This window comes from Formica exsecta, unplaced genomic scaffold (assembly GCF_003651465.1).
Source record: "Formica exsecta isolate Colony F162 unplaced genomic scaffold, ASM365146v1 scaffold659, whole genome shotgun sequence".
Taxonomy (NCBI): Eukaryota; Metazoa; Arthropoda; class Insecta; order Hymenoptera; family Formicidae; genus Formica; species Formica exsecta.
The window spans coordinates 198,416-226,347 of NW_021853421.1; the positions used below are offsets into that span (position 1 = coordinate 198,416).

Consider the following 27,932-nt stretch of genomic DNA (forward strand, 5'->3'; position numbering starts at 1 on the left):
AATTAATTTATTTGTGACTAATAATTAAAGCTTACCCTAATTAATTTTATTATTCGCTAAGTTGATTCAATAAATTAGCTTGAATATCCAACTGGCAATAGGCGCGACTCACGTTAATGTTCAGCAGCATTTGTATAAAATTCAATGTAGTCATCAGAGTTTTGCACTGTAGGGTCTGCAGCTGTTCGAGTTCCCTGGAATTTATCGCAACCCCCTCTGCCGAAAAATCCTCGGTTATTTGCTGGAATTGACGAGTGAAACTGTGAATGCAGGAGAAAATTGTGTGTTCTCGTGCATCATCAGTAGCAGGAAAGAGAGTTTCTATCGACAGCAATTGGTTTTCCATCAACCACACGTAGCAATCCAGAGCCTTCAAGAGTGGCATCATATGGCCGATTGTAGAAATGTCTTCCACGCCCGACTCCAAGCCTCTCAAAACGATATCGTTCAATCGATCCATTCCGTAAGTCTTGACAAAAATCTGTATCGTTTTGTGCGGGTAACTATCAACGTGTTGTGATATGTTAATATACAATTCCATGCATTTCGCTCGGCAACGTTCGTCGAGTGTTCCACACCGCGACAGCAACCAATACAGAGCATGGGTCAAAGTCGCGCCGTCAAACTCGTGCGGCTTCCTCCTGTCGGGTGGACCGGGCGCGTTCAAAAGATCCGCCTTAAATTTCATCACTTTTTCGATGTGAGCCAACGCGTTCGCAATCGATGGATCATCACATTCATCATTCAAACTGCAAACGAAACAGTAGAATATTTCTAGCCAATAGATCGATACTGTATCGTCGTCTTCGCGCAAGATCGCATAGAGATGATTGAAGGCCACGGCCGCGGCTACGCGTTTACGTATCGACGGGTGCAGTGCGAGCTCGTTGATCTTTTGGACGATCCGATGCACATTTGATTGGACCTCTTTCACCTCTGGTGCTTGCCTAATAAACAAATCAATGTATTATATTCTTTGCAATAGGCTTCTCTTAAATGTAAAAATACATAAAAATAATTGCAATAAAAACATAACAAAAACGTTATGATAAGAGAAATGAGTTGTCCGTTTTGTTGATAACAAAAAATGCTATAAATTCAACATACTTGAGCGACCAACGTGTGAATTCCGCCAGACACGTGCCGGAGAACTCTCGTAATGCGGGATTCGAGTCGTCGGTTAAGCTATCGAATAGCGAATCGAGAACGGGCGAGACAAGGGGCGACAATAGCATGAGCCTGGAGCTAAGCCAATGCATCAGCTGCAACATCAATGGTTGAAAAAGGCCGCGCACGACCTCGTCGGAATCGCAGCCAAGCACGAGCATGGCCGGGCACAGAATGCCATAGAGAGCGGTGAAACGATTCTCCGGATCGGACAGGTGTCGCGCGGTGGAGCCGATGATGAGCGCTACCATTGAATGCAGAACCTCGCAGGCCGCAATCTTGGTGCGCCGGTCGCTGGATTCGCGCGCCAACGCAATTATCCGTGGCAATATCCGATCAAAATGGATGTTCGGTCGCGCGTCCGGCAACGGTAAGGTGTATTTGACCAGATTCTTGTGATCCCAGGACGCCCCAGTGCTACGGGAAGCACGATCATGCACAAAACTTGACAGCAAGTCGTGATCGAGCGATCCGAGAAACAGCAGAACTCGCCGTTGAAAGTTTTGCAGCATACATTCAGTGTTAATAACTTCGACGCGTTTCACGCGACTTCTCGTCGTTGTCACCATCAGATCTTGAGAGACCTCGACGGAGCTCTCCGTGCTGCGCAAGTATGGTTCCAGGTATGCTACGATTTCGCGCAGCAATTCGTTCGTTCGCTTCTGCTGTCGTTCTTGCTCAGTCCATGTCTCCAGGGTAATGAGCGCGGTGTACGCGAGCTCCAGATTGCTCAGACCGACAGTAAACGCGATCCTGAATGCCGGCAATGTGCATGGCAGCGCATCCTTGAAGTATGCATGGGGCGAATCCAGGATCAGATAGAGGCACGCGATTAGCAATTCATTAGAGAACGTGGGGATTAGATCAAGAGTACGTGCCAAATAATTAGATAAAAGCTCTTTCATCCATTGCGATTCTCCAGTGTCCTCTTCTTCTTCTGACGCGCAAGCGACGAAAATCTTCATACCAGTTCGAACGAGTTTGTAGAAACCAGATATCAACGGATATCTATACGACAGTCTGACAATCTCGAAGAGAAATCTGCACACGGTGTTGGCAAATAACGACAGCTCTGATGCGTCGATCATATCGATGTAAAGGTCCACAAGATTCGTGAACACGCGAAAGTCCGCCTGGTTCAAGGCACTCTGAGTAAGGGCCACGTCCGAGTATACGATGTCCTCGTTTATTCGTTTTACACGTATGTCCAATCGGCCAACCAACGTGATACACACATTCATTAGGGTATTTGCTACATGTTGCACCATTTGCTCGCATCCGAGATATCTTTTGACGTTCAGCAACTCCGTCCACAACGGCAAATAATTCTTGTAGCATATCGGTGACTGTTGCAAGTTATTCAGTTCCCGTTGTAACTCCGCGTCGAGCGCCAACGTGTGCGAACAGCTCCAAGCGATGCCATCATAAACTGATCACAAAGACGAGATTTAATACAACGAAAACTCCCGAAAGTAAATATCGAGATTTTATATCTTCTTTTAAATATGTAAAATTCAGGTTTACAAAAAAAAGGAAATATATATACACACACTATATATATATGTATTTTTTGGAGAAATCTATTATGTATCACGTATTTTAGGTATATTCAACTGAAACATAGAATGAGATTTTTATAGAACCACGACCTTACTTCACGTTTCAGTTGAAAAGTATCATATATAAATTATGAAACCTAATCTACATTTTATTTATAATTTGTACATTACATCTGTATTTACTTACTTATATTATCGAGATATTGCTGCAGCAAATTTTTATTGATGATTGCAAGTTTGCTGATAGTTTTAATTAATGCTGAAACAGCAAGTGTGTTGTTAGATATTACCAAGTCGGGAAATCTCTTGATTGTATAGATACTGAGTTTTACAAGAACGTTAATGTTTTCAATTGTAACATCAGTCATGTGACACAACATTTCCGAGAGCGCTTCTTGATAACAACAGATGTTTTCTATGTGTGTCGAATTACTCTGTTCGCTGAAAGAAGAAAAAATATAAAAAATCATCATTGTTTTACTAATGTCAAAAAGAAAAAAAAATTTCAACGTAATATATTAATATTAATAAGATTATATTATTATATCGTTAGATATATCTTTAATATTTTCATTCTTACCTGGAGCAAAGAGGAAGTGCATAACTGGCTATAACTGAATACATATGTCTGATATAAGGCTGATCCCGATGCAATTTGCATGGTGCAGCCATTTGACTGAACCCATAAACAACTAGTTTCAAAGTGGTTAGATCTAAGCCAGTATTCTTGAATTCTTTTTCAAATTCTTCAAGAAAATACTGAAACCACAAATATATATATTATAGATTACAAAATGAAAATTACAGAATTTTATTATTCTATAAATTGGAAAGAAAAAAAAAAACAAAAGGAAAAAATAGTAAATTCTATATGAAATATCTTGCTTAACATCTTATTTACCAATAATAACTTTCGTGCATCTTCGCTGCTATCTATTTCTAGAATATGTCCGATAACTCGGTAAAATGTTTTCAATGCCCGCTGTCCACAAGCACCAGAAGCAGTTGTTTTGCACGATAAACGCCGAAGAACGTTATACCAATACCGGCAATCAAGATACAGATAATCTTGAAACAAATTCATATGACGACTCAGGAGATCGATCGCCGATATCATCACAATAGATTGTTGTCTATCCGGCTGACTGAAATTCTTAATCCATTTATACGATTCGCAAAAGAGTTTTTTTCTTAATTCTTCCGGCGGTTCAATACTGTCCAACATGTCCATGAAAACATCAAAGTATATGTGGAAGTCATTGGGAAAATTGGTATTTTGTTTATACTGTGTACAAAAAAATATTATATAATATAATATCAAATTAATGATATATATATATTATATAAGGTTACATATGCTTAGTTCTTCTATATAACTCTTATTATTTATTAATTAAATTTATAAATTGTTACTGTCAACTTTACCTGTTCAGATGCATCGGAATACAGTAGCCTAAAAATATAACTCAAACGTTTCTGCGATAGACAGCCATTTCCATTGTGTTTGACTATTTTACCATAGACACGTAATATCAATCTTCTTTCTGTAAAAGAGAATGGCATAAAATAATTATTTTTTATATATAATCTAAATTAAATTAATATTCACCTTTTATTTCCTCTTTTTTGTTGTTTTTAGGAAATGCTATAATAAATTTTTCCACTGTCTCACTAAGTCTTAAATCATGATCGCTGAATAGCTCTATCAATTTTGCAAAAACATTACAAGCAGCTTTCTTCGTATAATGAGAACATTTTATAGTCAGCGCTGACTCACACACATCCTACACATATTATACATGTATATAAAAAACCATTATTATAATTAAATCATATAAAATATGTATAAAAATATAGCATTAAATTTTCTTCAAAATACAATTTACTTAAATAACAGTAACCTAATACTAAATTCTAAAACATAAGTTATATTAACAATAGAGAGGAAGTGTGTTTGTGATTTATACAAGCAGAATTATTCATATTTCAGTATCTATATCTAAGGACAAGTAATGTAATCTATGCATGTTCCACACTATGTACAATCTAAGCAAATTTCACACATGCATTTGGTAATATGAATCCTGACAGTTGAGATAAGAGATCAAGTTTTTATTACATCATCATGTTATTGTGAAGTAGACACAAGTACAGAAGATATACCTTTTGAATAACATGATAGAGAGAAGTGTGAAAAGCATATTCCTGCATTGTCATTAAAAACTAAAGAACAAGCCCATGCACACACTCCAGAAATTTAAAAAAAAAAAAAAATCCATGCACCAGATTTATTTTCAATTTCTATTAATGTCTTTTGTATAATTTGTACCTTAATTTGAAGGATATATTGTGCAAAACACGAAGTTGTGTAAAAATTTTCGATAAAAAATTTCAGGAAATGGAATCCTTCTGTGAATGCATTATCAATCCATCTTTCCTCCACCCGTCTTTCAAGTTCACATTTGAGGAAACACAGCAAGCCATTACTTTTATCAAATATAGTATGTACAATTGATTCTAAAAAACAAATGCATATATATATATATATATAAATTATTACAATATTACTCTCTTAATCCTACAGTTACTAAATTTATTTGAAATTTCTGCAGAATGTCTAGCATCGTAATAAAGACTTTTCTTTGACATGATGAATATATAAAATAGTGCGTAGAAAAATTGTGGCGGTATTTATCCTACGCATCAAAGAAATTAAATCGGCTTTCACGATGCCGTGGATACAATAAATTATTACAATATTATATAGCTTTAAAATTTTAAAATAATAAGCCATGATATGAGCCAATTATATTTATAATTTTTTATATATAAGATACATTGGAATCACAGTACGATCAGAAGAGAGTGTTGATGAAATAATCCATACTTTAATAGAATTGTAATTTAAAGTTTAATGATTTAAAGATTTGCAGAATCTTAAAAATATTTGAAAACATGATAAATTACGATAAAATATTTATATATCGAGATCTTTTGATTTAGAAAAGGTTGAGTGCAAAGTTATTGAATAGAATCTCTCATTCAGATATAATGCGATCAAAGAGAGAGAGAGAGAGAGACGTTCTTGCACACAAAATAATAATATAATATTATTTTAAGGTATATATGTATACCACCGTTTATACATAATATGTAATTGTTATTAGTTACCGCGATGTTCAAGTGAAATAATCGCGAGAAATCCTTGACCACTCTTCAAATTGTTTGTCAAAGCAGCGAAATCTCTGGTGGAGATAGCCTGTTGAAATGTTTCTATAAAGTTTTGATAAGAATCCATTTTTAATTGCTATGCTCGAAACATCAAACATGCCGGTACGCGCAATACGACATACTACGCGTTTACTTTATCTTTATCATCATCTGTCATTCTGTCATCACCGCGAAACCGCGAACCGCGAAATGGGAGTATGGGAGGGATAAACTTTTCTAATGAAACTTTCGTGCGCATGCGTGAAATTATGGCTGTGGTCGGGAAGACGCTAGAAATGCTTCGAAGCATTTGATTGACCAATCAGAACAAAAAGAATAAAGATTTCTCTATTCTGATTGGTTAATGCAATGCTTCGAAGCATCTCTAGTGTCTTCTCGACCACAGCCTATTGAACACGTGACATCACAGATTCGTGCTAATTGTAAGATACTACGATTATACAGTCGTGAGAGAATATTATGAATCTTTTAATACTTTTAATGATAAGTATGGAACAAATTAAATAATTATAGTATGCATTTGTTTTATTTCATTGCAACATTTGTGATACTACATTATTTTGTCGTTTATAAGCTATTTGCTATTGTATTATTTTAACATTTATATGGTAAAACAAATATATATAATATTGTTTCAAGTTTTAATGGCTTCAAAAAATATTATTAATGTATAACAAAAGCTTTTTTTTATTTCTTGAAAATAAATAGCTTTTTAAAAATTATTTTTCTATTTTTGAATATAATATGGTTATTTCTGCCATATTTGATCTAGATCAATCGGCAAAAAATTGAAAATATATATTATTATATGTTATTTTTAATAAAAAGCACTTTGACACTAAAATTAAATTAAGAATTTATATTACATTCGTAAAATTTTTATTTGTATACGCATTTATTATTTTATTATTATACATATATATACATTATTGTACAATTTGTTACAAAAGAAATAATTGATTATTGAAATTGGAGATACAATAAGATACAAACAATGATAAAAATGTAGTACATAAATAATTTCATTGCCCGATCTTAATGTACAATTTGTTTATTAAAAAATAAGGTAGCCAAATTTCAAAAATCTAATACACAAGTTATTTTACGTTATGTATTCTACTATTAAAAGATTTGATTACATTTGCTTTAAATTTGTAACAAACATTTTTTTTATTTTTAGGATTAAAAACAGTAGAAAAGTCGATAATTTCGAAAAAATAGTAAGAAAATCATAAAATAGAAGAATATAAATTACCTTTTACTAGGATTATATCTTGTAATAAAAAAATCAACATATTTAAGTTTTTTTAAAAGTAATTTAAAACTAAGTAACTATATAAAGTTAAAATGTCAATTTATTTAAAATTAATTCATTGATTACATTAATTTATTAATTAAAAATTATTAACTTTAATTAATAAGTTTTGAATTTACTTTAAATTAATAACTTAAAATGCCAATTTTTCTTATTGTTATAATGCAGCAAAATTTGTTAGAAAAGTTCTTCATCTTATAAACAGATTGCATTGTTGATATATATATGTATAGTTTCAAGTTATTGAAAGTGTTTTAGCTATAGATAACTATAAGCTATAGTTATAGACTTTTATATCTATAACTTTAACAATATCACAGATTAATGGGGATGTTATATCAATTTGCCGTAATAACAATGCCGTTCATTGTTTAATGCAAACCTCAATAGATGACATATGGTAGCTGTTAAACACAATAGATCATTAATAATAATTACCCTCTTATATAAAACAAAACAAGAAAATAAAGAAAAATATTTAATTAAGAATATATTTAACAACACTATAAAATTATCTATAATAACTAAAAATTATACAAATTTAATATAAATGTAATAATGAATACAAATAGTAGTAAATATATATATAATGAATGTAAATAGAAAATATATTAGAAATATAAAAGAGTAGTTGATACTCACCTGACCTATCAAAAAACAGAGAAAGCAAATACTGTCATACAGTTTGACGTTGGGGTTCGCGAACAAATTCCCTGTTTTCATCACAAGGTTCTTGTGACGTAGTCTAATAAACAAACAATCCAATTAAAAGCAGTTTATCTAGTACATTTAGATGATATGTATATAATGCATGTAAATGTATTATATACATATGTATAATACATATGTATGTATAATGCGTTTTAGATCAGCAGTATTTCCTTCAAACCCTTACTTCTTTGTAATATATATTCGAAAATATTTTTAACTCATATTGTAATCGCATTTTTACTCACGTAATAAAATATCATTCTCATCGCCTCCCGTGTTCTGCGTCTTGCGAGCATATTATTGTACGTTTCTCTAGCGTCCCAAATACTACCTGGTTCAATGTCGTTTGCAGTAATTGTATATATACGAGAACGCATCCGCTGACAGTATTGTGCACAACAGAACAAATCGATTCTAAAGGTGACAGAAAGTTTTAATACTTAATTATACATGTAAAGTAATTTTTGCGAACATAGATAATCTAGTACAATACTGAAAGAATAAAAAAAATATCACAATAAAATTAAAGGTTATTAAAGAAAATATAAAAAATATAATTTTTAAAACATGTAGTAAAAGATGGTTAAGAACATTCGCCTTCATTTGAGATGAAATTGGTGAGAAATTTGTTGCGTAGGAATAAATATATCAAGTTTAGTGTTTTTTCAATCTCTCTAACAAAGTATCTCCGTAAATTCATCTGTAATTGCGTGAAAATTGCTTAATGCCACTGTCCAAAATTACTGAAAGATGGACAAGTCCGTTTTGATTCAGAGCAGAATCGTTTCTTAATCGTTTCCTTACCTTGCTCCAATCCCAAAGTGAGATGTCTGGTTGTGTACATACCGGTTGTGTGAATCGTTTAAGATATATAACTTGGATTACTCATCGATGATTGCGACGAGTAGAGAATGTAGAAGAGTATTTATATATATATCTGTAATTATTGATATGTTTTCCAAATTTATTTGAATATATCCGACTAAATAAACAGTTTAGCTAAATAGTTAGGACTACCGGAGTTATCGATAAATTGAAATATAGTAGCAGCAAGTTTTTGAAAAGTCATTGCATGTTAATAAGGAGAAAGGTGCGTGGCATTTATAACAGCCAAGTTTAAAGATTACTGTGCGAAAGAAGATATTATATCAGAAGATAACATATCATTATCATGATAAAAGCACCAAGAAGTAACAGATAGAAATTGAGCAACAAGATCGCAAATAAATTCCTACTTTGAAATCAGCGTTTGCTAAATTAATGGTACAAGAAAATAGAAAGATTAGATGCAAAGAAGTTTCAATAATATTTATTAAAATGGTACTTATATCAAAGTAATAACTTTGATAGAGCAAGCTATTCAGATTGAAGAATTTTGCATGATTTTAATAATCAAAATAATCACAAGATGTATTAAATATTCTAGAGAAAAATCAGATATATCATGATAAGAACCTCAGAGTACTTATGATTTATAAAGATGATTAAAGCATAATCAGTTTAATCTGAGATGAATCTGAATTGGATCTGAGATCGACAAAAAATATTTTAATCCTCATGTCATAATAGTATAAGTAGAGCAAAATAACCGGTTGATTGCGTGATAACCCACAGAAACAAATTTTTTAATGGCCAAGAATGACATCAAAAAATGGCCATCGAATAGAGTGTGATGAGGCACGATGATGTGATACCAAATTAAAGCGACTTGAAAAAGCAAAAGAGTAAGATAAAGAAATTTCGAAAAGAAAGAACAAATATGCTGAGTCAACCTGTTCTGATAAAACGATTATGTTTGCATGGCGTATCTTGTAAAGCATACAAAATAAGTTCCCATAACCATCCTTTTGCATATTCTTAACTTTTTTTCTCTTAATTTGTTAATAACTTTAATGACTTACTAATTAAAATCTTACATAATTATATGTATATGATTAGAAAATGTGTGTGCATAAGCGTTCATATTATATATACAAAGAATTGACTTACTTGATATAATCATTCTTAATAGCCATAATGATCAGGATCAATAGTAAAACTATTAATAGTGCACCTTGTATTACAGCTTGAGTTACCATTCTACGTTTTCTCTCTTTTCTATACATTTCTTGCATGACTATATATTTTTTCGGTAGAACTTTATTCTCATATTGAGTGCGATTTTCATTCTCTATACTTGTATTATTTAATATCGTATTCTGTACGGTATTTAATTCTGTAATATTTTCCGCATTGTACATCATATTTAATTCCATATTGTGTGTCTTACTTATTAATACCGTGTTTTTGGTATTGTTACTATTCGTCAAGTTCATACTCCTTACAATGTCTAGAAAAAATAATTATAAGATTTAAAAAGATAATTATTAATTTAGTATATATCCATCATTAATTTTGTTATAGTAATAAAAGTTTATTATAAATAAATGCGCGCTTATTATTAATATAAATCAAGATTACTAATAACAAATTAAGTTTATTAGTAAATCAATAGATCAATTTTTTAGATATGAAAATTTGTTGTTAGTAAATTAATTTTATTAATTAGCAAATTAAAGTTTGAACGATATAAAATTAAAGTTTGAACGATATAAAATATCATCTTACCGGGCATCAAAATTACGAAGACAATAGTCCATAATTTTTGCATTATAATGTGTAGTTATGGCTTAGGTGTCTCTTTAAAAAAACTTAATTGGAAGACAAATCTCCGCTTTTTTAATTAGATCGTTATTAGAATCGCAATTCCATCCTGTATTAATCATCTGAAATTAAAAACGTAATTGTTTTAGATGTTGAAATTGTGGAATGCATGGAATGCATAGAATGTAACAGTTTTACAGCTCACACAAATTTTTCGCGAAAAATAGATAGATATATACGAGAGATATATCTATCGTAATAAAATAGAAATAGTAATAAAAGATAATAAAATATATATTTAAAAAAAGAAATAAAATGCAATTAGATTAAAAACATTTCGTAAAATATTCATGTATACAAGTCAATTAGATGTAAATAATAATGCTTACTAAATTTTTCGCTCTTTTAAATTTTATTAATGGAAAACTCTAATTTCTACTTTACTTTATGCTGTTCTTTAAGTCTTTTTAAATACCCTTTTTATTTCAAATATTGTAAATTCACATGGGTATTAAAGTTTGAACGATATAAAATATCATCTTACCGGGCATCAAAATTACGAAGACAATAGTCCATAATTTTTGCATTATAATGTGTAGTTATGGCTTAGGTGTCTCTTTAAAAAAACTTAATTGGAAGACAAATCTCCGCTTTTTTAATTAGATCGTTATTAGAATCGCAATTCCATCCTGTATTAATCATCTGAAATTAAAAACGTAATTGTTTTAGATGTTGAAATTGTGGAATGCATGGAATGCATAGAATGTAACAGTTTTACAGCTCACACAAATTTTTCGCGAAAAATAGATAGATATATACGAGAGATATATCTATCGTAATAAAATAGAAATAGTAATAAAAGATAATAAAATATATATTTAAAAAAAGAAATAAAATGCAATTAGATTAAAAACATTTCGTAAAATATTCATGTATACAAGTCAATTAGATGTAAATAATAATGCTTACTAAATTTTTCGCTCTTTTAAATTTTATTAATGGAAAACTCTAATTTCTACTTTACTTTATGCTGTTCTTTAAGTCTTTTTAAATACCCTTTTTATTTCAAATATTGTAAATTCACATGGGTATTTAATGGGGGGACCAGCCTCTCGATTTTTATTACGTATTTTTCTCTCGGTATTTAAAAAAAATTGGTGAAACGACGAAATTTCGCTTGGAGAAATCAGGATGTTCTATGAAAGTCAAAAACTTCGCGCAACGGCATAGTACGTTATAAGTCAATAATCAAATATAAATATAATAATAATAATGATCAATATTGTATATATAGGATCAAGTTTTATCAGTATTCATTGGATAAATATATAACTTTCAATTAATATTATAATAATTACGATAATTATGCTTTTTAAAGATATCCAATTCCCCATTATTTTTTTTTATCAAATTATGTATTACCATAGAAACAACGTAAAATTAAAACGAAATATTTGACAAACCCATTAAATATCATGAAATGCAAAATAATAATACTTGTATATAATTAGTGATAACTATCGGTGCTGATCAAGTCTTGACAGGAAAAACACGTGTTCCATTGGTCGAATGGTGGCCATATGCCAGCTGTTCTTATCACATGAACAATTGTAACAAATAACACGAAACTAGCGGCACTAAAGACAGGGCACTAAAATAAACACGTGGCAATTAATATATAAAATAAAATGTTATCCATCAAAACGCGGTTTTGTGTATTTTACCAGTTAAAGAGGATGCACACTTGTCTCTGCGCCCTTCGACATACGCAACGAGAGAACAATGACGAATATTCGTTTGTAAATGCGTGCAAGGTCCTCGATTTCAAATCGGCGCATTTGCATAGACTCTACTGTGGTTCTATTAGGGCGAAATTATCTGTCCTTGGACATGCCCGTGTCGAATTTTGCCTGCTTACAATCTTTACCTCGCCACGAATCTCGAAACAGTGCGAAGGTTCGCTCTGTCCCAACTATATGCCGGATTTTTTCAGCTTGGACCCAAGGATAAGTCGCATTTCCGTTTGTCGCATAACAATCCGATCTACTAGAGCTAACGGATTCGCTCCCGAATTTTTTTCAACCAATACCCCGAGCGATACCTGAATCAAGACCCAGCCCTCTATGTTGCCCATTGTTATTGTATACAAAGTATGATGTCCCGCTGAATTGCGGGTCGTCACGCTCGTCATCGTCAGCATTTCCTAAACTTTTTTACGTTTGGAGAACATTGCATGATCATTTATTTTACATTGTTAATATTTTTGGGAATATATATACATGTAATTGCTTATGTGAAATGACCTCATAAGTATAAATCAAAAGAAATAAGATGATCTCTCTCTTTCTCTCTCTCTCTCTCTCTTCAATTTATTCTTCTATTTCATTTAATCTATAATACTAAAGTTGTTTATTTACAATAAACTTCCAACTTTGATATACATATATCTTTATAGGAACTGACTATTAATTATAAAATAATTATTATTATAATTATATAACTATTATTTATAAGATAAAATATGAGTGAGAAAAGAAAAAATTATATGCATATCACTAATGTACATATTTACAAAGCCAAAATCATAATTCAAGTAAAATATTTATAAATCTCATTCGCTAGTCATTTTATACATATATGATTATGTAATCATGTGCAGCAACTGTGGAGTAGTATGGGAACACTCTCCCAAATACTGAGCTCTTTTTCTCTCTCTCTCAGCACAAACTGCCTTATTAAGAAAGAAATACACTCAGTTACTCGATGATAAATAAATGCTGATGAAAAGTTCTTTGAATATTTCCTGTCCAAGCTTTTTTTTATAGGAAATTTACGTTCTGAAAAATTCGTATAGAAAAATATGTTAATAATACGAAAGTTAAAATTAAGAATACGGACTGTTAAAAATCAGGCTGTTAGAAATACAGAGATGTTTGCAGCAAGTCACCAAATTCGTGAAGAATATGCCAGTGCGTATCAGTATGTATCGAGATATCACACAGGTATTATCTTGCGCGCTTTTCTAACAACCAAAATTGATTAAAGTTCGTGGGCGAAATGGATTATTCTTTAGCAATTGCGATTTCTGTCGGTTGCTGTTCAATTGTCTACGCTTTAATAAGATACTACTATTCATCTAATGATAAAAGGGATAAATTATTAGAGTTATCGGATATTTGGTGGACGCCCGGTACCGAAAACTCTGTCAGCAACGATATCAAACCATACGAGATCGCTTTCTCCGAAGAGGTAATTCGTCGTTAATCAACACGATTTGACATAATTAAAAAGGCTGATTTAATAGGAAAGCTCGAATAAATTAAGCGGAAAAAAAATTATTATTTCCAGCTCGTGAAAGATTTGAAGTATCGATTAAAGCATACTAGATCTCTGACACCGCCGTTGAAAGACGTTGCCTGGAATTATGGTACTAACACGGATGTTCTACGCAAATTTTTAGATTACTGGGCAGATGATTACAATTTTCAGGAACGTCAGAAATTTATAAATCAACATCCACATTTTAAGACTAATATCCAAGGTAAAGAATATATATAATCGTTAATAGAGAAAAATCACAGTAAGTCACATTTTTTTCGAGATTCCATGTATTATTTTATAGCTTATTGTTTTCAATATTCAATCTACCATAATGAAAATTAATAATTATTCTCTCTCTTTCTTTTATCTTCTATATCAAAATATTATTAAGATATATTAATGTAAAATATATATGTATTTTTGAAAACTCGGTATTGTTAATCCGAAAATTTATGCGGAAAAAGAATGAGAAAATGATAATATAATATTTATTATAAATTGAATGATTATTTCATTGAATAATATGTAATGTAAAATATATACTTGCAAAATTTATTTTTTTTTAAATATTGGCAAAATATCTAATGGCGCGCGTATACCCAAGCAGAACAGAAAATCACAATAATATCAAATGACATCAAAATGACATCGAAATGACGTCATAATGACTTTTGATAGTCATTATGATGTCATTTTGATGTTATTGTGATTTTCTGTTCTGCTTGGGTAGCATCGTAAACGTGATCATATTATTTTTAAAAATATTAAATAAAGTAGATTTTTTGATTCCATTTAACTAAAATATTTTAATTGAGTATTTTTAATTGCATGGAAATTAATCATACCGGAAAAATTCTACTACAAAAATATTACAAAGTCAAAATAATTTTCATATTATAAGCGGTTGAAGGTAATAAAAACCATAAAAATTAAAATTAGAGAGAGATTTGTATAAGAATTTCCTTGATAAGAATCAAGGAAATTAGAGATAGGACTGAATTTGGAGTCTTAACGCGATACTAGGTGTGTAAAAATAAATTTATTTATTTTTTTTTTTTTTAGATAAGCTCTATCTCTAATATTCTTGAAGATAACAAACTTTGTTCAATCGTTAGCAATTCAAATCTGTAAAACAAAATCCACAAATTCAAGGCCGTATAATTATGCACCTGCGCATGCCACACACAATCATATTATTATTTCAACTCCTACAACTAATTTTGATTTATTTATAGCTGATCTTGTTTTTCAATTCGTTATGCATAAAGACCATGTAACAATTATTATAAATTAGAATGAAATTTAAATCTTTAATGTTGTATCCGCCTACTTTCGCTACGTTCATTATTTCTTAACATTTTTAAACTATATATAAATTACTATGTATCCTGTATTTAATTTAGGATTGGACATACATTTCATTCGCGCGAAACCAAGTAATGTGGACGAAAAACGGGTCTTACCACTGTTAATCTTACACGGATGGCCCGGCTCCATAATAGAATTTTACAAGATCATCCCTTTATTGACAACACCGAGACCAGAGCACGATTTCGTATTCGAAGTGATAGCGCCTTCCTTGCCTGGATTCGGTTTCTCCAGTGCAGCTACAATACCTGGCCTCTCGTACATTCAGATGAGTGTGGTCTTGAAAAATCTCATGTTGAGGCTCGGTTATGATAAATTTTACGTACAAGGGGGCGATTGGGGCGCGTCAATCACCAACACTATATCCACTCTGTTTCCGCAACAGTAAGATTATTGCCCTCTCTAATTATATCACTAAATTAAAAAATGACTAGCATCGATGTGTAAAAATTGTGAACGTATTATGCAAATTGTAGTGTGCTGGGTATGCATTCCAACATGTGCTCGGTAATGAAAAGACAGGTTCTAATGAAACAAATGCTGTACGGGTATCTTTCTTCTTTCTTGCCTTGGACGAAAAAAACTGGCAAATCACAAGCATTTTCATACAAAAGTTTCTTAGTAGAAACCGGATACTTTCATATCCAAGCTACAAAGCCAGATACAGTTGGTATGTATTGCTATTAATATAATTATATACAAAAAGAAGTTAACTTTTTATATATTTTGTTGAATAAAAATTGAAGATTTTTTAAATACATTCTTGTACTGAACGAGTGACATCAATATCTTTAACATTGTGTCGTCATCATGTGTTTCAGGGGTAGGGCTAACTGACTCACCTGCTGGTTTGGCAGCATATCTTATCGAGAAATTTTCGACTGGTACGAACTATTCTTATAAATACAGGGCGGATGGTGGATTTCTGGAAAAATTTACATACGATGAGTTGATTGATAATTTAATGATTTATTGGGCATCCAATAACATTACTACAGCCATGAGAATATACGCCGAAATGTTTACCAAGGAAAATTTAGTGTTGGGAAATCTCCTAAATTCGTATGTATATAATGATCACCGCGAATTACAACAATTCTATTATACATACCATTGTAGCATGATGATTTTCGTAATAAGTTGTAATTGTTAAAATTGGCATGTTTTTACAGAACATTAGTAAAAGTTCCCAGTGCGTGTGCGCAGTTTCCCAATGAGATGATGGAGCAGCCCCCAAATTTACTCAGAACACGATTTGTGAATCTTTTACGCGTTACTAAAATGCCTCGTGGTGGTCATTTTGCAGCATTCGAGGAGCCTGAATTACTTGCAAATGACATATGGGCCTCTATTAACGAGATGGAAGCATGGAACAAAAAACATAATGAAAATTTGTGATTTAATTTAACGCCTGCACGTGCGCACACAAGAATAAGAAAAGTTCAAACTTGTATTCGGATCTTTAGAAAAGTTTTCAGAAACAATTTATAAAAGAAAGGTAAGAAATAATGTAATGAAAGAGAAGAAGAAACAGCGCAAAAAAACATATCAGAGGAAAGCCTGAATTTAAAGTATAATTTTTCATTCGTTTTTTCATAGATATATAACTATACATGTATTATTCCAAGCCTTTTTCTATTTTAAAACAGCAATATATCTTTTAGAGATATGTAGATTCTACTAATATAATGTTAATACTTTTATATATACAGAATATATATAGTGATGACTTATTTTTAAGACTTATTTTCAGAAGTTTTCTATTAAGAAAAATGATGTATTTTTTGTATAAATACAGATAAATGCGTTTCAATAATTAAATGTTGAAAAAAACCGAATAAATATATTATTTATCTCATTTTTCTCAGTGCATCTTATGTGAGTTGTATGATTTTGCGAGATGCAATCCTGTTTATAATTTTCTCAGTTATTTTAATCTATATATAAATATTCTGACATAATTATATACATTCTTATATATAATTATATCAAAATATTTATATACATTATTAATGTATATTTTATATGTATGTTTTTTTTTATGTTATACACGCAAATAGAATATCTATTTATAATAAAATTATAAATAGATATCCTATACCGAATTTTGTCGTGAATTATGGATCTAAAAATCTAAAGTGAACTGTAGTATATATATATATTTATAATAAAATTATAAATAGATATTCTATACCGAATTTTGTCGTGAATTATGGATCTAAAAATCTAAAGTGAACTGTAGAGTTTTAGATCTACTTGGGTTAGGTTCCAAAACGGTGTGACATTTCCAACCCGAGGAAAATTTTACTCCATGGCCGGTCTGGAATCAATCAGAAAGATTCGAAAAAGTTCCGGAACGGCCATCGAGTAAAATTTTTCTCGCAGAGGACGTTTTGAAACGTAACATCAATAACGACAGATAACGATAAAGAAAGCATATAAAAAGATCATAAAAGTTGTCTCCTGCGGGAATCACGCGGTGAACAGTAAACAAGCACTACGAAACGAACGTAAACTACAAAAACACTAGTGCATCTGCGTATACTATTTGCACGTTTCATTGGTTCGGTTCCAGCCAATCAGTCGGTCGGATATTACAAGATGGCGACTTTTGCGAAAGCGCCACAATTATTATTTTCTTCAATCAATCTTTTTTCAATGAAAATTACATATGGGCCTGCAATCGATCCGATATATTTTGTATGAGAATTTATTTTCTTGATGAGAAAGAAAGCGCGTTTTTTCTCGCAACGCTCGAAGATAAATTTACATATATTTCGATTTGAAAAAGATGACAAGATGCAGAATTGAAGAGAACGGATTTTTGCCCTGTATTTCTAGCTTTGCCGACGAGATCGATGACATTTTTTACGCAGAGCCTCAATTTTCATCTGTCATTTTTGCGCGAGATAACGCGATATTGGCAGCTCTGTCTAGCTGTCACCAGCTATCACTGTCACAATACAAACATGGCGACAATGATGTTCATTTAAAGAGCAGCGACGCGTTTTTACTTGCCTTTTGCTACGACGAAATTGTATTGTTATCGGCGATAACGAAGGTGCATCATGGGCAATGCCGATACAAAGTTGAATTTCCGAAAGGCCGTCGTGCAATTAACGTCAAAAACTCAGGTAAACAAAAAAATAGCTGCTTGTTTACGTGTCTGATCGGAACATATGATCGGTTGACAGATCGATAGCAGAGCAAAATTTTCTTAACACTATTGTCGATCAAAAAGAGAGAATCTATCACAAATCCAGCTGAAACATCTATATTTTTTATTATTAAATTTGTGACTGAACTTACGATTAAATACTACAAGCAAAAATATATTATTATTTTCTGCAAGACGCAAAAGAATTTGTGAAGGCATTCGACGTTAAATATATGGCTATTTCTCAGGATATCTCTTATTTGATTATTTTATATATATCTTGTTTTATATATTTTAAGACCAAGATCTACCACATTTTGTCAAAAGATTGATGTTAGTGCAAAGATTATAAAAACATCATTATGCTTTTATAAAATTTGTTGAATTGTAATAGTGTAATAACACAATAATAGTGAATGTAATAATAAAAGAAAACTATAAAAATTGTAATATGTAATAATAAAAAGTAGCCCTTTTCTCTATATATAATCTATATGTAAGCTATATTTTAACATTAAAATTAATGTATTGTTATGATACTGAAGAGATTGTTACTAGAAAAATATTATCTTTCTTAAAATATTTAAATTGTTATTAATATATTATTTTATACAATTTTTATTTAAAAATTACATAACATGTATCAGTATTTATACATAATATATATTAATATATATTAATAGGTGATTGATTCATCGGACGATATTTTCTGGGATCAATTCTGGTCCGAGAATGTGACTAATGTGCAAGACATATTCACTCTGATCCCAGCTCCGGAAATTCGTATTTTAAGAGAAGAGGCGCCTTCTAATTTGGCTACGTTATGTTACAAAGCAGTTGAGAAGTTAGTTAAGGCAGTGGATAGTAGTTGTAGGACTCAACGGGAGCATCAAACTGTCTTGAACTGTTGCCGCTTGTTGACACGTGTATTACCTTACGTATTTGAAGATCCTGATTGGAAAGGCTTTTTCTGGTCCAGTTTACCTGGCAAAGATGATGAGGAGAGTTTGCCATTGGCGCATTCTCTGTTGAATGCTATCTGCGTAAGATATTTAAAATAGATAATTGAGTATTCCATAAAGTACATGTATATATAAAAATTTAGAAATTTTTTAGTAGAAAAATGAATGACAAATTATATATATATATATATTACTTTAAAAAAATTAATTAACGATAAATTCGGTCAACATTTTTTTACACAATACATGAAAACCTATTCTAAACAATATATATTTTTGTTTTAGGATTTGTTGTTCTGTCCTGATTTTACAGTAGCTGCAAATAGGAAATCAGGCCCGGTAAATTTTATTAGCTGTTGGAGTTTTTATAATAAGAAGGAAGGGCGGAACGTATTGTTACGCGTTGTTGTTTTTGCAGGACAAAGTCGACGAATTGCAATCGATAGATAGCTGTGAATACATATGGGAAGCGGGAGTGGGTTTCGCGTATTCACCACCGAGGCATCCCATTCTGGATTCGAATCGCACGGAATTGCTGAAACTCTTGTTAACATGCTTCAGCGAAACCATGTACAATCCGCCGATGGATCCATCGATCACGCCGAATAAATGGATTCAACATTTGACTAGCAGCGAAAACAGGTACAATTCATTTCTCTTATTTTAATTAATTACCACATTAATATATTATATTTATATAATATACATATTCTCTTGATTAAATTCTCTTGATATATTATTCTTTTATTATCTATTTATATTTACTTACAAAATATCGTAGTTGATATTGTATATTTTTGTTAATAATTTATAGATGCTAATTGTACATGTGTGTGATTTTTCGCAGACACGCATTGCCGATGTTTACCTCGCTGTTAAATACGGTATGTGCGTACGATCCCGTTGGTTATGGGGTACCGTACAACCATTTATTGTTCGCCGATTCCTTGGAACCGCTGGTCGATGTCGCGCTGCAAATCTTGATTGTAACATTGGATCATGATACCACCGGCGGAGCACCATTAGATGAGGGGGCAGTCGGAGACAATTTGTTCATCAATTATTTGAGTCGAATTCATCGTGATGAAGGTGAATTTATCTTATGGCATTTTATATATTTTAACTATCCCAAATATTCTTTTATTATAGCGAATTCTTTGTTCGATATAGAATCACTTTTTATGCAGCAAAAGTTATTTTTTTTACAACACTTTTAACATCCATTTTTTCAAATATTTTTCTGTGATTAGACTCGAATTAAAGTTTTGTCAAAGTAATACATACTTGAAATTAAATGAGAAATAAGGTTTTGATTTCTTATGTTCTAAAGATTGCTTGATGTTCTCTGTAAAGAATATATTTTTAATTATTTATAATTAAGAAAATTATTAAAATTTTAATACTTTTATAAAAAAACTATCAACTTTTAAATGGAGAACGAATTTGTATAAGTGCAAAAAGATATAAAGAAATTTGAATGTATTGTATAAAAAAAGAAGATTGAAACACATTACTTTTTTTTCCTACAGATTTCCAATTTGTCTTAAAGGGTATTACCAGACTATTGAACAATCCATTGATGCAAACGTATCTGCCAAACTCGACCAAGAAAGTGCATTTTCATCAGGAACTACTGGTTTTCTTTTGGAAGATGTGTGATTACAACAAGAAGTTCTTATATTATGTATTAAAGAGCTCAGACGTCCTCGAAGTTCTCGTGCCGATTCTTTATCATTTAAACGATTCACGCGCTGACCAATGTAAAATTTTATTCCCTGTTTTTTCACTCAATCATTTACATCGGTGATTCAATTCAACACATCAAGATGTTTTAAAAAAAATTTTATGTAAAATATGTTGTGTGTGTAGGAAATAATATTCTTTCTGTAGAGATAATATACGAACACTATCTTTCTTCAACAGAGCATAGAAGCATAATATAAATTCGAATGTTTTCTAAACCATATATTTTAATTATAGAAAAAGAAAACATTAATTGATATTTTCTTCAAAGAAAAAAAATATTTTTATAGTATCTGATGATTGAATTGAAGCAGCGATATGTAAATATGAATTATATCACATTAGTGTTTTTTTTTTTAAATTAATTTGGCTAATTATCTACTCAGCTTTCTCAATTTTTCAGCACGAGTTGGTTTGATGCACATTGGTGTATTTATTTTGCTTCTTTTGAGCGGAGAACGCAATTTTGGAGTGAGGTTAAATAAACCGTACACAGCTACAGTGCCTATGGACATTCCAGTTTTTACAGGTGTGTCATTTGTATATATTATATTTAATTTTAAGAAATAATCAGATTTAATGCAAAAAGCATTAAAAGCGTTAAATATAGTTTGAACCGCGTTTTCGATTGTAGAGTTAATTATTATAAACATAAAATCGTTTTTTAAATTTAATTTATTTATCGTTAAATTCTTTTTTAAGTTTTTAATTTCTTAATATTTTATATATAGTCACAGTTCTAGCCACAGTTCAAATATAATTTTAACGCATTTAAATTGTTAGTATGCCAAAGAATTCATTCTCTTTGTTTCAGGAACGCACGCCGACCTTTTAGTTACTGTATTCCACAAAATTATTACCACTGGTCATCAGAGACTGCAACCGTTATTCGACTGTCTGTTAACAATTCTAGTCAATGTTTCGCCATACCTCAAAACCTTATCCATGGTGGCGAGTACAAAACTGCTGCATCTTTTGGAGGCATTTAGTACGCCATGGTTCCTTTTCTCAGCAGTCACTAATCACCACTTGGTGTTCTTTTTGCTCGAAATCTTTAACAATATTATTCAGGTAATGTTTTCGCGTACAAAGTGCTTTTCTAAATATATACAATTGTTTTTTTCAGTCACATATATAAAGAGTTTCAAAATAAATATAAAATCGATACATAGCATTATCGCTTATAAAATTTAAAACGAACTTCCTTTTTATTAAGTTTCACTTCTCCTTTCAATACGCTAGTCTATAATTTTAAGATTTGCAAAAATATAAATACTTTTTTTTGGAGATTATATTTTGTTTTATTCTTATGTATTTTTACTATATAGACTATAATATCAAGAAAAAAGTTAATGTGTGGTGGAGTTTTGTATGGCATATTAGATCTGCCGTTCATGTTGTTTTCGGGTTTTCAGTATCAATTCGATGGGAACAGTAATTTAGTGTACACTATAATACGCAAGCGGCAGGTATTTCACGCGCTCGCAAACTTACCCAGTGATTGCACTACGATTGCAAAGTCTCTCAGTAAGAGACAACGTCGTCATATGCCTGCAAGCACGTCTAACGAGAACGTCAGTGAAACCGCGATGGAAGGATCGCGTCCCGCGCAACCCGCCGAACCTGGCACTTTGAAGGCGTCGCTATTGGAGACTCCTGGTGAGTCTTTCTTTGTACGTGATCTCGCAATTAGGTTCAAGTGTTTTTTTTTTTCAGACTGTTTACGATACATCATAGACGTAAAACTTCTATCTCAATTTTCATATATTATTAATTCAAGTGCATTGGTTGCAGGTATCGAGAAAATGACAGAGAAAGAATCGGCGCATCCATTGAGCCCGTCAGCCAATATCGATATTGGTAAATCTGTTAGTAATCTATCAGAAAGCAAGACAGACATCGCGGAGGAATCGATGAACGCGACCAAAAATTCTGTAGTTCCGGTAAGAAACAGAGAAAGAGAGATTACGGCAGATACGATAAACAAATATCGATAATAATAATAGAAATTTGTTTGATGCGCAGAAGGGTGGCATTCGTGTGGCTGAACAAGCGAATGCCAATGTGGATAACACGAATCAATGGGTGCCGTCCAGCGAGTGGGTATGGCAGTGGAAGAGCAAGCTTCCGTTACAGACTATCATGCGACTGCTCCAAGTCCTTGTGCCGCAAGTCGAGAAGATTTGCATTGACAAGTGAGTATCCTCTGATTCGATTTTTTAATTTCAGAAAAAAATATAACTTAATGCATCGAGAAATCAAAATTCTCATGAGAGAAAACCTTTTCACTTATACATTTAATTATTATTGGTAATTATTTTTAGCTTATTTATACATTTCCCTTATTTACTCTCTGATACAATCTATTTAATTTAGTAATAAAATATAGTCCAATCTGAATAATTATTATCTTAATTATCAATCTTTTACACAGACATGTTTTATATTCTTTTATCATATTGCGAATAATTAAAACATCCATAAATTAAATAGACATAAATCGAAAATGGTTTCGGACTTGAGTGCTTTGTTTCAATAGTTAAAGAATTTTCGTACGAGAAATAACAACGGTTGTAATCACATTTTCACTTATATTCTCTTTTATCAATCTTATTATTAGGGGACTGACAGACGAGAGTGAGATCTTGAAGTTCCTGCAACATGGCACCCTGGTCGGCCTACTACCGGTGCCGCATCCTATTCTCATCAGGCGGTATCAGGCTAACGCCGGTACGACCGCATGGTTCCGTACATACATGTGGGGCGTTATATATCTAAGAAATGTCGAACCTCCCATATGGTACGACACGGATGTCAAGCTGTTCGAGATTCAGAGGGTCTAGATAGCGAGAGACGCGTTATCATTCGCGCTCGAAATACTATTTTATTGGCAGTGCGCAGAAAGGTGAGTCTCGTCGAACTCATTATTGTGTACGATACAGAGCCGTTCCTATAAATATTAATTAAATTTTCAAGAACAAAATATGTGACACGCTTTTGTATAAGAACTCGAAGAGATATAAAACTTCATTTTTTCTCATACTTTTAAAATAAATAAGTTAAAGTAAAGAGATAATTAGAAATGTGGAATAAATTCTTTTGAGGTTTAAAAAATGTATTATGAGACCATTAGAATCCTAGAATTTCAATTAATTGAAATTCAACTCATTGCCCGTCTCTTTCGAGATTATTTATTTTCGAGATTATTTAAGTGGTTTCATTTAAATAATCTCCAAAAAAATTTAATGATTTTCTCAAATACATTTTTAATAAGCAAGAAACGGAAAGAATCGAATGTCAACTTTGATCAATATTTATGCAAAGAGACACGTAACGAGATAAAGAGCGGTGTTGACAAAGAACGTGTTGAGTCACGTGCACGCTTCACCTCGTTTCTGATTACTTTTTACACGGCGAGAGCCTTCAAAATACTTTCATCTTGATGTAACATACATAAACCGCGTACAAGATTGTAAGCGTAGTTTAAAATCGATATCATATGATTTATTATTATTATATCCTGAAGACTGTAATCTCTCATTTGTATCATAGTAATATATGTACCGTTAGTTATAGTGTGGAAAAGGCGTGTGTATATCGTCGGTCTTAAGGAAAAATACACTAATTAAATTAGACTAGCAGAGATAATGAGAAAAGCATATGCGCTGTGTGACTATAAATAAAAATTTATATTTTAAACTTTGCTTTTACATTTGGCATTTTATATATATATATTTACATATACATTTCGCTATTATAAATTATTTATATTTTACATTTCTACATTCTTTATACTTTATATCATTAATATTCTAAATGGTGAGAAATAGTTAAGAATATTTTTTATATGATTATTTTTTTTCAAGAAAAGATTTTTGATACGATTGTTTCGTTAAGACCAGCGATATCGTAGGACGATTATCATTATCGGAGTCAGTTAATCCATCTTTCGCGACGTGTACATGAAGCTACGCTTTACGAGGGAGAACCTTTATTCGCGTTTTTGCACCACATTGTCGTATGTTCCGCTATGTACAACTGTAAAGATATAAACTGATAAGATAGATGCGAAGATAACACACTTATTTATAATGAAAGAGTACTTGAACACGCTTTCGCGAAAGATATATTATATTTGTAACTATAAGTTGAGAGAACACTTCCGGGTCTGCTCTTATTATATTCACTGCAACACCACGTGGCCTTTCTTCTTTCTGTCTCCTGAGCGCGAGTTCATTTTTAGAGGAGTGTAAGTAATAAGAGAAGGCCCGATGAAAGAAAAAAAAGAACGGTTTTTTTTAACTTTTTTGAAACCTTGCGTGTGGCAAATCGACTGCATTTTTCTTAAACTATAACGCAAAGAACTGATCTTAGATCTATTTGCTCTTCCTAGCTGCACTCTCTTAGACTTTCTACGATTCAAGATAAAACGAATGTGTATTCAGGCATTCAGGATGATAAATCCTTCAGGAAACGGCTATGAATACAGTTCTAAGAAAAAAAGGAAAATAGCAAGATAAATAGAAGTAAAATTCACATTATACAATTTTGATTATTTCTTCCATCTTTTTCAAGATACAAATTGATCGATAATTTATCGTTAGGAGTAGATAAAATCCAAATAAATTATAATATAAATTGGAATTTGTTCTAAATTTTTAGGATTTTTAGAAATTGCTTTCTTATTTTTAGATGAAAACGCGAGGTTGTTCTCAAGTGCAGTTAGAAAGGACTATATCTTTTGTACATCGTAGTACAATTATGACTTGTAGTAACGAAAAACGTTCACAAACACGAGATCTCACATCAGTATGTATTATATGTACTTGCCCTTAAATATATACAGAATTATGACATAAAGAATCATTTACATGCATTGCATACACACTTTCTTTCTCTCTCGCATTCATAGAAAAAAAGAAATATATAAAATCGTATTACATTTCACGCTTGTAACTTTCTAACATCTCCGTCGTAAATTAGCGCGAGACGCTGCATGCGCGCTTACATATATCGTGAAACCACGCGATTTAAATCGTACGTATGTATATGATATTCGGTAACGTTTGTGCATGTTTGATGAACAGGTAGTTGCACCTGCTTGAAAACTGAAACTGTACGTCAAACGTGCCTATTATTAGCTGCTTATCGTAAGTAACGGCGATCGAATCGTGCGTTTTGCAAACTCGATACCTCGACTCGAATCGCATGTTTAAATTTGTGCGCTTCTTTTCTTTCATATTGTGTGTATGTGTGTGTGCGTGTGTGTGCTGTATGTAAGTAACAATAGTCCTCTCGCGTCTTATGAAAATAACGAGGTAATCAAACGTAACGATTCAGCGAATTCTTGGAATAATTATACATATTTAAGGAAGTCCTAAGATCGGAAGAGTTTACGACCTGTGTCGCGCTAAGCTAAAGTTAAGTCAAATATATCACACAATATCTCGAAGTATAAAACATTAGAATACAGTTTACCCGCACCACAAACGTAAATTCGGTGGCGGAGCGCGGCTCCTCTCCTCTCCCCCGCTCCCTCGTATAATGCCCACTAGAAAATATAGCCGCGCGTATCTTTTTCCGAACCTCTTGACTTCCCGTTGTGTTGTCGATGTGTTATCGTCATTGCGTTCTTATCACAGACGTGAAAGTTAATACTAATCCTAGAGAATTGATTTGCGCCACCTTGAGTGTAGCGGAGACACGAGAATGTCGCGAAGGAAGAAAGGTTTTGGACGAGTCCGTCCTTGAATTTCACGCTGGTCCGGCGATTTCATCGCATACCTTGTCGTAACTGGGCGGCGGCGCCTCGTCCGAGAACGTAGGTGGCAGCGGCGGTATCAGGATGGCGATGTGATAGGGTGGCGGCGGTGGATGCTGCCTTACCGCCGTTGTTGTCGACATCGTTGTCGTCATTCTGCTGACGACGGTCTCGCCGATACCAGATGCGTTTGTCAGAGCGGCCAGGTGCTCCTCCTGCATGCGAGTACTGTGCTCCGGTCGACTGCCATGATGATAATGGCTTTGATCATGACGCCGGCAGAAGATCGAGTACAGACATGCTGATAGCAGTAGTATCAACAGTCCGCAAAACATGAGTATCTCCAAACCTGGCCCCTGTTAACACGGAGATAAGAAATAACTAATTAACAAAAAGAAAAAGAATCGTAATCGCAAATCTCATAAACAATTTGGCATAATACAATTTTTTTTATATAAAGCTTGTCTGTTCGCTTGTTTTGTTATTTTTTAATAACAAATTCTTTGAAATGCTTATGTCTCCATTTACCGCGACTTTTTATGTTTTTGTCTTATGAAGATTTTATGAACTCTTATAGCCATTCCTCTTGAGACTTCTTTAATTAATTTGTAATCAATTTTTCTTTATTGAATTTTTATGTCAAAAAATTTTCTATATTAAATATTTTTGTAATGGACCTTCTCGAACTTATAAAATCCTCTTTCAAAGTAAGATATAAAGATACTTACCCTATAACCGAAGTAGAATTTGGCGGCCGCCACGAAACCCGTCGCTAGGACGAACGTGATCCAGACGGCACAACGTAATCGGTAGCCAGCCAGTTCGGCGTCACTGAATTCAAAGAAGCCCAGTAGATTTCTGTTGGTGCCGTTCGCACCAGTCGTGTTGGATAGAATCAGTTGATTGTTGCTGGCGTCAGTGACGTTGCTGCGAACAATGCGTTAGACCAGAGACGATTTAATACAGCCAGCCATATTTTTTTTTTTTTTTTTTT

At 32.3% G+C, this 27,932-nt stretch overlaps 4 protein-coding genes across 10 annotated transcripts in view; 2 read left to right on the top strand and 2 right to left on the bottom strand.

The window, feature by feature from the left end:
- The window catches only part of LOC115242884 (DNA-dependent protein kinase catalytic subunit-like), a 26,283-nt gene extending 10,096 nt beyond the window's left edge, over nucleotides 1-16,187 (bottom strand). For 2 of the 7 annotated variants that reach the window (XM_029819477.1, XM_029819471.1), the window contains exons 1-15: nucleotides 16,158-16,187; nucleotides 11,171-11,328; nucleotides 9,973-10,312; nucleotides 8,788-8,920; nucleotides 8,229-8,397; nucleotides 7,915-8,017; nucleotides 5,898-7,676; nucleotides 5,056-5,243; nucleotides 4,336-4,510; nucleotides 4,152-4,270; nucleotides 3,628-4,011; nucleotides 3,307-3,485; nucleotides 2,914-3,167; nucleotides 1,108-2,596; nucleotides 113-947 (exon numbers count right to left, since the gene is read on the bottom strand). In XM_029819477.1, coding sequence (XP_029675337.1) covers nucleotides 113-947; nucleotides 1,108-2,596; nucleotides 2,914-3,167; nucleotides 3,307-3,485; nucleotides 3,628-4,011; nucleotides 4,152-4,270; nucleotides 4,336-4,510; nucleotides 5,056-5,243; nucleotides 5,898-6,024 — 3,750 coding nt within the window. In that variant the 5' untranslated portion in view covers nucleotides 6,025-7,676; nucleotides 7,915-8,017; nucleotides 8,229-8,397; ... (2 more) ...; nucleotides 11,171-11,328; nucleotides 16,158-16,187. Of the gene's footprint in view, nucleotides 1-112; nucleotides 948-1,107; nucleotides 2,597-2,913; nucleotides 3,168-3,306; nucleotides 3,486-3,627; nucleotides 4,012-4,151; nucleotides 4,271-4,335; nucleotides 4,511-5,055; nucleotides 5,244-5,897; nucleotides 7,677-7,914; nucleotides 8,018-8,228; nucleotides 8,398-8,787; nucleotides 8,921-9,972; nucleotides 10,313-10,590; nucleotides 10,862-11,170; nucleotides 11,329-12,123; nucleotides 12,278-12,350; nucleotides 12,968-15,410; nucleotides 15,551-16,157 lie in introns of those variants that run through there. The other 5 variants (XM_029819475.1, XM_029819473.1, XM_029819476.1 and 2 more) reach the window with 5 other exon arrangements.
- On the top strand, nucleotides 13,540-17,173 carry LOC115242887 (juvenile hormone epoxide hydrolase 2-like). The gene is made up of 6 exons (XM_029819480.1): nucleotides 13,540-13,875; nucleotides 13,975-14,167; nucleotides 15,351-15,699; nucleotides 15,792-15,985; nucleotides 16,137-16,377; nucleotides 16,488-17,173. The coding sequence occupies exons 1-6, from the start codon at nucleotides 13,684-13,686 to the stop codon at nucleotides 16,711-16,713; spliced, it is 1,395 nt and encodes a 464-aa protein (XP_029675340.1). The 5' UTR covers nucleotides 13,540-13,683; the 3' UTR covers nucleotides 16,714-17,173.
- Nucleotides 17,174-17,999: 826 nt separating this feature from the next.
- On the top strand, nucleotides 18,000-26,119 carry LOC115242886 (protein HID1). The gene is made up of 12 exons (XM_029819479.1): nucleotides 18,000-18,449; nucleotides 19,156-19,515; nucleotides 19,720-19,773; nucleotides 19,853-20,076; nucleotides 20,282-20,523; nucleotides 20,964-21,194; nucleotides 21,581-21,706; nucleotides 21,992-22,248; nucleotides 22,593-22,836; nucleotides 22,972-23,120; nucleotides 23,203-23,372; nucleotides 23,798-26,119. Exons 1-12 carry the CDS (start codon nucleotides 18,384-18,386, stop codon nucleotides 24,018-24,020), a joined length of 2,346 nt encoding a protein of 781 aa, XP_029675339.1. The 5' UTR covers nucleotides 18,000-18,383; the 3' UTR covers nucleotides 24,021-26,119.
- Nucleotides 26,120-26,565: 446 nt separating this feature from the next.
- LOC115242889 overlaps nucleotides 26,566-27,932 on the bottom strand; it is a 4,766-nt gene continuing 3,399 nt past the window's right edge. Inside the window, exons 5-6 of the mRNA XM_029819482.1 lie at nucleotides 27,667-27,865; nucleotides 26,566-27,294 (exon numbers count right to left, since the gene is read on the bottom strand). Coding sequence (XP_029675342.1) covers nucleotides 26,932-27,294; nucleotides 27,667-27,865 — 562 coding nt within the window. The 3' untranslated portion in view covers nucleotides 26,566-26,931. The remainder of the gene's footprint in view (nucleotides 27,295-27,666; nucleotides 27,866-27,932) is intronic.